Source organism: Dendropsophus ebraccatus, chromosome 6 (genome assembly GCF_027789765.1).
Source record: "Dendropsophus ebraccatus isolate aDenEbr1 chromosome 6, aDenEbr1.pat, whole genome shotgun sequence".
NCBI lineage: Eukaryota > Metazoa > Chordata > Amphibia > Anura > Hylidae > Dendropsophus > Dendropsophus ebraccatus.
In genome coordinates, this window is record NC_091459.1 from 35,420,273 (window position 1) to 35,433,589 (window position 13,317).

At 42.1% G+C, this 13,317-nt stretch overlaps 1 protein-coding gene across 2 annotated transcripts in view; it reads right to left on the reverse strand.

Moving 5' to 3' along the window:
• Nucleotides 1-13,317, reverse strand: part of POPDC1 (popeye domain cAMP effector 1) — a 52,797-nt gene that overhangs the window by 6,828 nt on the left and 32,652 nt on the right. For both annotated transcript variants that reach the window (XM_069974782.1, XM_069974783.1), the window contains exons 4-7: nt 11,589-11,776; nt 10,196-10,304; nt 7,493-7,660; nt 988-1,129 (exon numbers count right to left, since the gene is read on the reverse strand). In XM_069974782.1, coding sequence (XP_069830883.1) covers nt 988-1,129; nt 7,493-7,660; nt 10,196-10,304; nt 11,589-11,776 — 607 coding nt within the window. The remainder of the gene's footprint in view (nt 1-987; nt 1,130-7,492; nt 7,661-10,195; nt 10,305-11,588; nt 11,777-13,317) is intronic.

Here is a 13,317-nt window from a genome sequence, read left to right on the forward strand (position 1 = left end):
AGGATGGGGTGATAGAGAAAAAAGCTCTCATACAGATTTTTGTGTTTTCAGCAGAAAGAAGCAGCTGAAAACTGGGGAGAAGGAGACTGAATGGATAAGTATGGGAGGAATTGTTAGTCTTACCATGTGCAACAACATATCCAAAGATATGTTTAAGTGGAATGCCCCTTTAAGGGTCCACTCACATGTAAAAGATCTGCAGCAGATTTGATGTCACAGATTAGTTGCTGCAGATATCAATATAACTAAATTATAAAACACATTATCAAATCTGCAACACCCAATCTGCTGCAGATCCTGTATGTCTAAATGGACCCGAAATCAAAGGTCCTCCTTTGGTTAGATTTACCACATAAAAATGTGTTGTGTTCAAAATCTGAACCCAAACTTTTTTTTGTATGGTCTATGATTTGTAGCTCAGATCCTGGCTACAATATCATGTAGCTATGCTCATCAATGCTTGCACTCCTAACTATAAAGGGTTGAAAAAGCACACAAAGCCAAGTTTAAATAGGTTATAGATTAGAAAAAAAAAAAGAAAAAAAAGGTCTTGCCTTTTTTTCTATAGAAACAGTAATTTGTAGTGTCTGTTATTGCAGATTAGTACTATTCAAGTGAATGGTATCTGACTCGTGAAGAAATATGTACACCATACAAAAATATTACACACATCATGCTAAAATATAGTTTTGCAGCAAAATAACACACACAGATAGATAGATAGATAGATAGATAGATAGATAGGAGATAGATAGATAGATAGGAGATCTATATATACACACACTAAATGATGCATTCATCATGGGCCACAAAGCAGTATTCACCCATTCACCATATTATCTATACTCAGTTCAATTCAGAACTTAACAATGTCCATCAAGCTGCTTAATAAGCTTTACAATGTGCTGTTATTCATTGCAGGTCCATCTGTTCACAAACATGTAGACAGATGCCGACTAAGTTTTTTTTTTCTACTAGGGCACTTACGCAGCGAAGAAGCTGTTGATGTTCCTCGTAGAAAGTTATGCAAACCATCCTCACTGTCACTTGTGCTGGCCATGCTGTTTCTCATCTGCATTACAGACAGCTGGGAGCAAAGACTTGGTTGACGGTCAATTTTCTTTGCCACCTAAAAAGTAGACAGGGAATGACATGTTAAAAGTTTTTTTTTTTATAATGACAGTGACACTTTCAGGATTTTTAGGTTGTAAGTGCATTTGTTCACTGTTTTACGTGCCATACCTACAGGGTGCTTTATGCCATTTTCTTATTGATTTATTTGATTTTATGAACACCATGATGCAGTGTTACTTTTTTGCACAATTTATTTTTAAGGAGAACCAATCACGGCCGAAAATCTAAAATTTATTTTTCCTTATTGAATGTATATTATAATTTTATGAATATTTGTAAATACAATCAATCATTTTTATTGACACGTTTAATTACAGACGTTTTCCTTTCCTGTCTCGCGCCGTCTCTTTTCAAAAGAGTCGGCTCGAGACAGGAAGCTCCCGTCATGCAGAGCAGCAGCAGGGCCGGGCGCCGCCATCTTGATTACGTCACTTGCGTTCCAACGGTGGAACGCAAGTAATGTAATCAAAATGGTGGCGCCTGGCCTTGCTGCAGCGGACAAGAGGATTAGGTAATACACAAAATGAAGATACAGACTGCCTTTGCAGTCTGTATCTTATACTTTACCTGATCCTCTTGTTCGGTGCTGGAAGGCCGGGCGCCGCCATCTTGAATACGTCACATGCGTTCCAGCGGTGAAACGCAAAGTGACGTCATCAAGATGGCGGTGCCCGGCCTTCGTGCAGCGAACAAGAGAATTGGGTAAAGTATAAGATACAGACTGCCTTTGCAGTCTGTATCTTCATAGATAGACTTAGGGAGAGATTTCCTTTGATAATAGGGACAGTGATTTTTAGGTGATTGGTTCTCTTTAAGGACTACAAATTAATAAAGATTTTTTTTGTTGTCAATGCATCAGTGTATTGTTGTGGCATATTTGTAGGATGGCAACTTGCTTTTGTTTGAAACTAGGACTAGTGTGTACTTGTTCACTCGACACATTTTCTAAAAACGGCCGTTTGCGATTAAAACAACGACCGTTCTTGTCATAGAAAAATGTGTTGCATCGAAGTCAATGCTAACAGCAGCCTATGTTTACACAATGTATTGAGCAACGGCCATTGTTTGATATGGCCGTGTAAATAATTGACATGGTAAATATTTCCGGCCGTTGTACACTGAAATCAATGCACTTTTGATTGAGAACAATGGCCATTGTTTGGAGTGCCAAATAACGGCCGTTGTTTATACATTGGGAGAACATAGCCTAAGGAGAACCTGTCACCAAGACAATGCTATCTAATCTATCATCATCATGTTATAAAGCAGGAAGAGCTGAGCAGATTGATATATATATAATGGTGGGAAAAAATTCTGTATAACTTGTAATATGTTGATTGTTATGCTGAATCTTTTCCCATAAAGAGATATATCAATTCACTCAGCTCCTCCGGCTCTATAACACAATGGTGATAGATTACGTAGCATTTTCATGGTGACAGGTTCCCTTTAACCCTTTAAGGACATGGCCCATTTTCGTTTTTACGTTTTCGGTTTTTCCTCCTTGTGTTTAAAAGGTCATAGCACTTGCATTTTTCCACCTAGAAACCCACATGACCCCTTATTTTTTGCGTCACTAATTGTACTTTGCAATTACAGGCTGAATTTTTGCATAAAGTACACTGCGAAACCAGAAAAAAATTCGAAGTGTGGTGAAATTGAAAAAAAAAACGCATTTCTTTTATTTGGGGGAAATGTGTTTTTACGCCATTCACCCTGGGGTAAAACTGACTTGTTATGCATGTTCCTCAAGTCGTTACGATTAAAACGATATATAACATGTATAACTTATATTGTATCTAATGGCCTGTAAAAAATTCAAACCGTTGTTAACCAATATACGTTCCTTAAAATCGCTCCATTCCCAGGCTTATAGCGCTTTTATCCTTTGGTCTATGGGGCTGTGCGAGGTGTCATTTTTTGCGCCATGATTAGATCTTTCTATCGGTACCTTGATTGCCCATATACGTCTTTTTGATCGCTTTTTATTACATTTTTTCTGGATTTGATGCGACCAAAAATGCGCAATTTTGCACTTTGGGATTTTTTTGCGCTGACGCCGTTTACCGTACGAGATCAGGAATGTGATTAATTAATAGTTCGGGCGATTACGCACGCGGCGATAGCAAACATGTTTATTTATTTATTTATTTGTTTACTTTTATTTAAAACCTGGGAAAAGGGGGGTGATTCAGACTTTTATTAGGGGAGGGGGCTTTTTACTATTAACAACACTTTTTTTTTTTTTTTTACACATATACTAGAAGCCCCCCTGGGGGACTTCTAGTATATACACTGTGATCTCTCATTGAGATCTCTGCAGCATAGATATGCTGCAGAGATCCATGAGATCGGCACTCGTTTGCTTTCGGCTGCTGCAGCCGGAAGTAAACGAGTGCCGAGCCGAGGACGGCGCCATCTTGGACGCGTCCTCGGCCGGCATCAGTAACGGAGATCGCTCCTCCGGGACAAGGTCCCGGAGGAGCGATCTCCCCCACTAGACACCAGGGAAACGTTGCCTCCGGTAATCGGAGGCAGCTGTCAACTTTGACAGCTGCCTCCGATTAGCTAATTAGCGGGCACGGCGATCAGACCGTGCCCGCTAATAGCGGCGGTCCCGGGCTACACGCGGCACCCGGGATCGCGGCACTTCAAAGCGGGGCCGCCGCGCGGCCCCGCTTTGAAGTGCAAGTGAGGACATAGGACGTACCGGTACGTCCTATGTCCTTAAGAGGTTAAAAATATTACAATAAAATTAAAAAAAAAAAAAAAACATTCCGCTACCAGCAAGTGTTTTCATATTGAGGTTAAAAACAACACTGAATCCAAAATGAGTACAATACTTTCACAGCGTAAAGACTTTTATACTACAAACTGTAGCACTACGGGGGAGATTTATCAAACTGGTGTAAAGTGAAACTGTCTTAGTTGCCCCTAGCAACCAATCAGATTCCACCTTTCATTTTCCAAAGAGTCTGTGAGGAATGGAAGGTGGAATCTGATTGGTTGCTAGGGGCAACTAAGGGCCCTATTCCACCGGACGATTATCGTCTGCATAATCGTTAACGATTAACAATCTCAAACGACCGCTATTGCGAAAGACCTGAAAACGTTCACTCATTTCCATGGAACGATAATCGTTACTTATGATCGTAATTGCAATAGTTTTTTCTTCGCTATTTCTTCGCTATTGCGTTCGTATCTATTGCGAACGACCGAACGATGTCTTATTCAATGCGAACGATTTGCGAACGAGCAACGATAAAAATAAGTCCAGGTCTTATAAAGCGATCAACGATTTCTCGTTCGGTCGTTAAGTGTTAACTGCATTTCAACCGAACGATTATCGTTTAGATTCAAACGATTTAACGATAATCTGAACGATAATCGTCCAGTGGAATAGGGCCCTAAAGGCCCTATTCCCCGGATTGATTATTGGCCGTGTCTGACCGATATCGGCCGCCACGGCCGATAATCGGCCCATGGAATGTAAAGGCCGCAATCAGCCGTCATTGTTCATGTCGGCTGCTGGTTGCAGTCGTCTGTCTTTCAACCATGTTGAAAAACAAACTGCCGTCCACCAGTGGAATAGGAGCGGCAGCAGCAGACTGCCACTATCCTCTATGTGCTAGCCAGACGATCTAGCGATCACCCGGGCAACCCCCCACAGCTCCCCGCGGCCCCTTCCGCATTCACCCACTCGTTGCCGCCGCGTGTAAAAGTGGGGTACGAGCGTTGACAGCGCTCGTTTGCTCCTCACTGTCGGCCCATGGAATAGGGCCTTAAGACAATTCTACTTTACACCAGTTTGATAAATCTCCCCCTCTATGTTTTCTCCTTTCCTCTAGGAGATCAGTGAAGGAGAATATTAATCTACAAAGGGGACTACTAATCCACTAAAACTAATACTATGGATTGAGTCTTAGGGCCCTATTCCACCGGACGATTATCGTTTGCATAATCGTTAACGATTAACGATCTCAAACGACCGCTATTGCAAAAGACCTGAAAACGTTCACTCATTTCCCACTCATTTCCATGGAACGATAATCGTTACTTATGATCGTAATTGCGATAGTTTTTCTTCGCTATTTATTCGCTATTGCGTTCGTATCTATTGCGAACGACTGAACGATGTCTTATTTAATGCTAACGACTTGCGAACGTTTTGCGAACGAGCAACGATAAAAATAGGTCCAGGTCTTATAAAGCGATCAATGATTTCTTGTTCGGTCGTTAAACGTTAACTGCATTTCAACCGAACGATTATCGTTTAGATTCGAACGATTTAACGATAATCTGAACGATAATCGTCTGGTGGAATAGGGCCCTTATGCTCATACTCCTTCCTTGCATATGAAAAAATATATAGGAGTATATACACGGCAAGAGAAAATGCATTAGCTATATACACAATAGTATGGTTGAAGCAGTTTCCAAATGTAATGCATTAGGAACCAAGTAATAGATTTTGGCAGTAAATTTTACACTCATTAAATTATTATATGTGTCTGCGCTTACAAGAGTAGCTCCTAGCTACCTCAGTCTCATTGTTTATAAACACTACCTCTGCCTTACAGCAAGGATTTATGATGGAAAGACTAAAGATTGTTATTACTGCACTGTCAGGGCTCAAGATCTGTACATGAAGCTAATTTAACCCAGAAAATGTTTATCGTGTGCCGATATAATACAAAGAGATTTCTCAAGCCTGCTGAATATAAAGGGGTGGGAATCACGCTTGTGTTAAAGGGCTAGTGGGGCGCTAAACAATTATTCACTAAATAACACACATTACAAAGTTATACAACATTGTAATGTGTGTTATTTAAGTGAATGGCCCCCTTCCCCAGGTTCCCCCCCCCCCTCCGCTAGACCCGGAAGTGTGATGCTGTATACTTAGGCCAGCCTAATTGCTCCGAGATAATCCTGTCAAAGATGACAGCTGCATCCGATTACCTGATGCAGCCGTTCCCTGGTGTCTAGTGGCGGAGATCGCCCCCCCCCCCCCCCCCGGGACGTTGTTCTGGAGGAGCGATCCCCGTGTCTTCACCCACCCGGGGTCTGCGCCGCAATTGCGCTGATCCCGGCTCAGCATTCAGTTGCCTCCGGCTGCAGCAGCAGGCAATCGAGTGCCTATCTCAATGATCTATACAGCATATTACTATACAGCATAGATCTCAATGAGAGATCAGTGTGCTTATACTAGAAGTCCCCCAGGGGGAAATAACCCTAGCCCCAGGGGGAATAACCCTAACCCCAGGGGGCTTCTAGTATAAGTGTAAAAGAAAAAGAAAAGAAAAAAGTGTCATTAATATTAAAAAGCCCCCTCCCCTAATAAAAGTGTGAATCACCCCCCTTTTCCCATGTTATAAATATAAATAAACATGTTTGCTATTGCTGCGTGCGTAATCGCCCGAACTATTAATTCATCACAATCCTGATCTCGCACGGTAAACGGCGTAAGCGTAAAAAAATCCCAAAGTGCAAAATTGTGCATTTTTGGTTGCATCAAATCCAGAACAATTGCAATAAAAAGTGATCAAAAAGTCGCATATGCGCAATCAAGGAACCGATAGAAAGAACACTTCATGGCGCAAAACATGACACCTCACACAGCCCCATACCCCATAGACCAAAGGATAAAAGCGCTATAAGCCTGGGAATGGAGCGATTTTAACCCTTTCCCGCACAAGGACGTAACTGTACGTCCTCGTGCGGGCGTTCAGAGCGGGGTCGCCGCTCTGAACCGCGGCGGTCCCTGGTGCCACTTGTAGCCAGGGACCGCCGGTATTAGCGGGCACGGTCCGATCGCCGTGCCCGCTAATACAGTAATCAGATGCAGCTGTCAAACATGACAGCTTTATCAGTTTACCGGACGCAGCTTATCCCTGGTGTCTAGTGGAGGAGATCGCTCCTCCGGGATGTTATCCCGGAGGAGCGATCTCCGTAACTGAAGCCGGCCGGGGACCGCTCCAAGATGGCGCCGTCCCCGGCTCGGCACTCGTTTACTTCCGGCTGCAGTTTACTTCTGAGCTCAGCTTCTGTGGATAGGGGATACTTTTGTTAGTTGAGAATACAGGAAATGCCTAGAAGCTGCTGTAAAGCAAATGTGCTTCTGCACCAGTCTATGGGTCTGAGAGAAACAGTCTAGGACATCACTCACCTGTTTCCGTCAGCCCTATAGACGTTAGCAGACCACCATATAGTCATACATATACTCCAATCCCTGTGGAAGGATAAAATGTCTTTGGGAAATGTCTTTTATTGTGCTATATACAGCATTGCCCCAATAAACTAATGTCAGCTATAGCAGTCAAAACATATTGCTCAAATATTGCATAACAAACGTTCCTACCTTATCACTTAATGTTGGGTCATTTAAGGAGTACAACTTATTTGTAATGTCTTTACCAATCAAATATTTAAATATTTCATACAAGAAAGGTTCAGACTCCAGGAAATATGTTAGCCTTTCCCGACACCAGCACAGAAACACACAGTTATCGTCTGCAGTAATGGTGACCTAAGAATCCAAAAGACAGCAAGAAAAGTGGTTAAAGAAAACAATTGGTAAATATCAAAAACATATGTAACAACACCAACTGCTTAGGTATTTTCACATTGAATGTAGCCATAGGCCCTGATTTACTCAGTGATGGCTCAAAAAATATATATTCTTTTAGTTGCTAATGGCAGTTAGCATTTTTTAAAGTGTCACTGTCGTTTACATTTTTGGGGGAGAAATCAATAGTACAGGTGATTTTAAAGGACAAGTTCCATGAAAAACTTTTTCCCAGTAATTGAAGCACATTACAAAGTTATATAACTCTGTAATATGCTTCAATCACCTATCTGCCTCCCTTCCCTGTCTTTTTCCCCCTCCACCCCCCACCAGGAAGTGTCCTGACTCACACAGACCTGATTACTGTAGTCACCGTCACCAGGCAGCTCCTTCTTGTGAGGATGAGTCATCAGCAGGAGGGCTGCTCTAGGTCCTGTTGCAGCAGTCCCCAATCCAAGTGATGGCTTGCAGTTGTTTAGCCTATGGGAGCTGAGCAAGCTGAGTCACCTGACAAGGCAGGGGAGGGGGAGGCTGGTGTAACAGGAGAAGGAGCTGAGAGAAGAGCTTGGTGACGGCAGTAATTAGGTCTGTGTGAGTTAGGACACTTCCTGGTGGGGGGTGGAGGGGGGAAAAGACAGGGAAAGGAGGCAGATAGGTGATTGAAGCACATTACACAGTTATATAACTTTGTAATGTGCTTCAATTACTGGGAAAAAGTTTTTCATGGCACTTGTCCTTTAACCTCTTAAGGACATATGACGTACCCGTACGTCATATGTCCTCATTAGCACTTCAAAGGGGGCCGCGCGGCGACCCCGCTTTGAATCGCCGCGGTCCCGGGTGCCGCGTGTAGCCCGGGACCGCCGCTATTGGCGGGCACGGTCTAATCGCCGTGCCCGCTAATTAGCTAATCGGAGGCAGCTACTATAAACCGTGCTGTTTATAGTAAAAAGCCCCCTCCCCTAATAAAAGTCTGAATCACCCCCCTTTTCCCAGGTTTTAAATAAAAGTAAACAAATAAATAAATAAATAAACATGTTTGGTATCGCCGCGTGCGTAATCGCCCGAACTATTAATTAATCACATTCCTGATCTCGCACGGTAAACGGCGTCAGCGCAAAAAAATCCCAAAGTGCAACATTTTTGGTTGCATCAAATCCAGAAAAAATGTAATAAAAAGCGATCAAAAAGTTGTATATGCGCAATCAAGGTACCGATAGAAAGATCACATCATGGCGCAAAAAATAACACCTTACACAGCCCCATAGACCAAAGGATAAAAGCGTTATAAGCCTGGGAATGGAGCGATTTTAAGGAACGTATATTTGTTAACAATGGTTTGAATTTTTTATAGGCCATCAGATACAATATAAGTTATACATGTTACATATCGTTTTAATCGTAACGACTTGTGGAACATGCATAACAAGTCAGTTTTACCCCAGGGCGAATGGCGTAAAAACACAGTTCCCCCAAATAAAAGAAAAGCGTTTTTTTTTTTTTATTTCACCACACTTTGAATTTTTTTCTGGTTTCGTAGTGTACCAAATGCAAAAATTCAGCCTGTCATTGCAAAGTACAATTAGTGACGCAAAAAATAAGGGCTCATGTGGGTCTGTAGGTGTAAAAATGCAAGTGCTATGGCCTTTTAAACACAAGGAGGAAAAACCGAAAACGCAAAAACGAAAATGGGCTCAGTCCTTCAGGTGTTAAGAGACTTTGTAATTGGATTTATTAGCCAAAAAGTGCATTTTTATCATGAAAAAGCAGTTTGAAGCTCCCCCCCTGTATTCATGGTTCTCTTATGGATAGGGGAGGGGTTGAGGGAGATGAGGTACCAAAATAGGACAACAAAGAGTTAATTTACAGCTACATCACCGGGCTATCTCCTCTGAAGTCAGCACTGACCTCTCTGACCTCTGAATTACTGGCTTTCATACAGGTCTCCTATGTAATCCTTTGTTCTCTGCTCTCCCCTCTCCATAGGTTACACAGGGCCCAACTGATGTAAAAGAGTCGAGATTTCCTGATAATGAGCAGTGAATGAGAGAGAGAGAGAGAGGGGGGGGGGCCTGGGGAAAGTCTTTTTGAATGCAGATAATGGTATATTTGCCTAATAAACCCAATTACAAATTTCTTAAAATTGCCTGAACTATTGATTTCTGCACAAAAAAAAAAAGAAAAAAAATGACAGTGACACTTTAAAGATGCACAGTGTCACATAGGCGGGGCTTCACAGCAGTCGGACCCTCTCCCCACCTGCCTAGGTAACATTGTCCACCGATAAAATGAAGTGAGAAAATCCAAATTGCAAATCCACGTGTCTAAACTTATAGATGTTTGTAAGAAAATGTAAGAAACCGAGGATCATAGATGTTAGCAAAAAGCTCCATGTAATTTATGCTTACCGGTCACTGTATAGTACCTTTAAATTATACATATATATACAAAAGATAGACAAACTGACAACATGGATAAAAAAAGTTTGAAGTGTACCTGAAATTTCTCACCCCTGTCCATCTCTGTTGATCTGAACTCAGGAGAATCAATATAAGCATTAGGATAAATGTTATGTAAGAAATGTCCTCTATAGGAAACCTTCATCCTAATATTGTATGAATAGAAAAAAAGTAGTATCAGTTCAGATTTTTTAATTTGGTATATATTTACTTGCACAATAAGAATTTGGTGTGAAGGAACCTAAGAAGCCAGCACAGAGCCCTGATCTTAGCGTTACAGAACATAATAAAGACTGTATACTTACCTATCCCCATGCCCCCACAGCGCTGCTTTACTGCTCTTTAACAGCTGCCGGCCTCCTGCAGCTTCTGCAACCACACGACCCGGTTGATGGATTGCCTTCTTGGCCAATCAGTGACCGGGGTAGGACACTGCTGCAGTCACTGATTGGCCGGGCGGGCAATCCATCAGCCAGGTTGTGACATTGTATCAACAAGAGTTGGACTCGAGCTGTGACCTACCAGGAAGCTGAGAGAAAATGGCATCTGGCGGCTGTCAGAGAGTAGTGAGAGCAGCACTATGAGGACACAGAGATGGCAAGAATACTTTCTTTACTGTGTTCCTAGGCCCCCTGCCTGCAGGTGATTTTTTTTATTTTCACGGGACTTCTTGTTTAAAAGGAATAATGATTGCAAGCCATGCATTCCCATTCAACACAAGTGTCTGGTCTTACAAACACTCTTCTAGTTCAATGAAAGCTTTCCACAAGATTTTTGACACTGTTAGAAACAAAAGATTTTTGGCATCTGTGAACATGTGAAAGAAAATAGTTTCTGCTGCAGTACCACCTTTGATATATCTGCTCCTACTTACATTTTCATTTTCTGACCTGCGTGGCAACCTTTACAATTCTGAAAAGCCTCTTTAAAGGGGTTGTCCAGCAAAAATCTTTTTCTTTCAAGTCAACTGGTTTCAGAAAGTTATATAGATTTGTAATGTACTTCTATATAAAAATCTTAAGTCTTCTCATACTTATTAGCTGCTGTATGTCTTGCAGGAAATGTTTTCTTTTCAGTCTGATAGAGTGCTCTCTGCTGCCACCTCTGTCTGAGACAGGAACTGCCTAGAGCTGCAGCAAATATAAAACCTCTTCTTGCTCTGGGCAGTTCCTGTCTCGGCCAGAGATGTCAGCAGAGAGCAGACTTAAAAGAAAACAAAATTTCGTGCAGGACATACAGCAGCTAATAAGTATGGGAAGACTTGAGATTTTTTTTAAATAGAAGTAAATTACAAATCTATATAACTTTCTGAAACCAGTTGATTTGAAAGGAAAAGATTTTCACTGGATAACCCCTTTAAAAGAAATAAGCAAAGGCAACTATGCAGATTTCATACAGCAAAATGACATTGCTTCATATTTATCACTTACTTCCCTCTCAGGAGTATGCTTAAGCGGTCATCAACAGAAGTTTTGTCTTCTACTGCATAAGTCTGTCCCTTATGTAAAGTCTGTATACTACAAAATTGTCCAGTGAGTCTCCTAAATAGCTCAGGAGGCACATGAAGAGGTTCAAACATTTTATGGTAGATGCCTTTCAATTCCTTTTCTATTTTGATCTAGAACACAAAGAAAAGAAAACATATTTTCATAAAATAAAATGAAGAATGTAGACAGGCAGGGCCAGCGCCAGCACAGGGCTTACAGTGTTGGGGCCCCAGCGCCTCCAGGGGTCCGGAGAGGGACTCTGTGTTCTGATGTACCCCTCCCCCCTCACTGTAGTGCAGGCTGAGCGCTGAAAATCAGAAGACAGAAAGAGCAGGACCTGTGAGCGTCCTGCAGAGAGAGAGGGATAAAGGGCCTGATCACATGACCCGCAGGTCCTCAGTACTACAGTGTGGAGATTGGCCCAGCAAAGAGGAAGACTGAGCTGTAAGTGTAGTGTGTGTGTGTGTGTGTGTGTGTGTGTGTGAGTGAGTGTGTGTGTCAATCAGTAAGTGTGTGTATTTGTGTCAGTCAGTAATGTGTGTCAGTCAGTAATGAATGTGTCAGTAATGTGTGTTTATGTTAGTGGTGTTAGTGTTAGTAATTGTGCATAGTGTGCGTCCTTCTAGTCAGGGAGGGACCAGGGCATCTCCAGTAACAAGACCGTATAAGGCTAGGTTTACACACTGTAAGAGACTGGCCATTCTGTGACCCGACCGGGTCATGGAACAGACGATCTCTGAAAAGCTCATCCCGGATGTTCTTTAGCTCTGCTTAGTTTTGATGCAGGGGCGCAACCACTTGTGCGTGCATCAGAACTCTCCTCTGCACACTATGGAACGAGCAGTAGGAGCAGCACGCTCCATAGTGTTCACTGACAGGGTTTTCTGCCCCCACTATTCAATGAATAGCGGCCGCAGAAAACTGACATGTCAGTTGTTTGCGGCACCGCTAGAGATCCCGGCCGGAGCGTATACTAGGTGTATACGCTCCGGCCAGCATTCCATAGACGGCAAGGTAACGTATATTTTCATATTAATCACTGCCATTGTTGCAATCGGCAACAACGGCCGTAGTTTTACGAAGATATACGTAGTGTGAACATAGCCTAAGGAAGACTCCTTCTCAGCTTGTTAGCACTCCTGGATGGAAAAGTAAGAAACAACTATACTGTCAGCTTCTATAGAGAGGACACTGATTCTATCCAGAGTCTGCCCCTAGTGACACAGATAAGCATCAGCACCAAGGGGGGGGGGGCATAAGATGATGAAAATTTCATATTGTATTTGTTATGCTATAAAATCTACCAAATACTGTAAACAGCTTGTGACATTCTTTCAGGATTTTCACTATGAAAACATTTCAAGAACCCCTTTAAAATAGATCTTAAAAATAAAGCACACTGAAATGTTGTTCACCGTGCACCACTGGGAACCTTTTGTAATTCCATTTTGACATGAAAGGTTGACAGCAAGGACACTGAAGTGAAACTGCATGTTACTTGCCTTATGAAAAAAAAGTCAGCATTAAATATTTACGTAATCTTCAGCATTTTACAAAAATAAAATCACAGTAATAAGGAACATTACATACTAAGAAATGTCCAGTAGTAAAACAACTAAAATACCTAGGTATTCACAATATTAAGCATTCTTATTTACATTTACGCCTATAC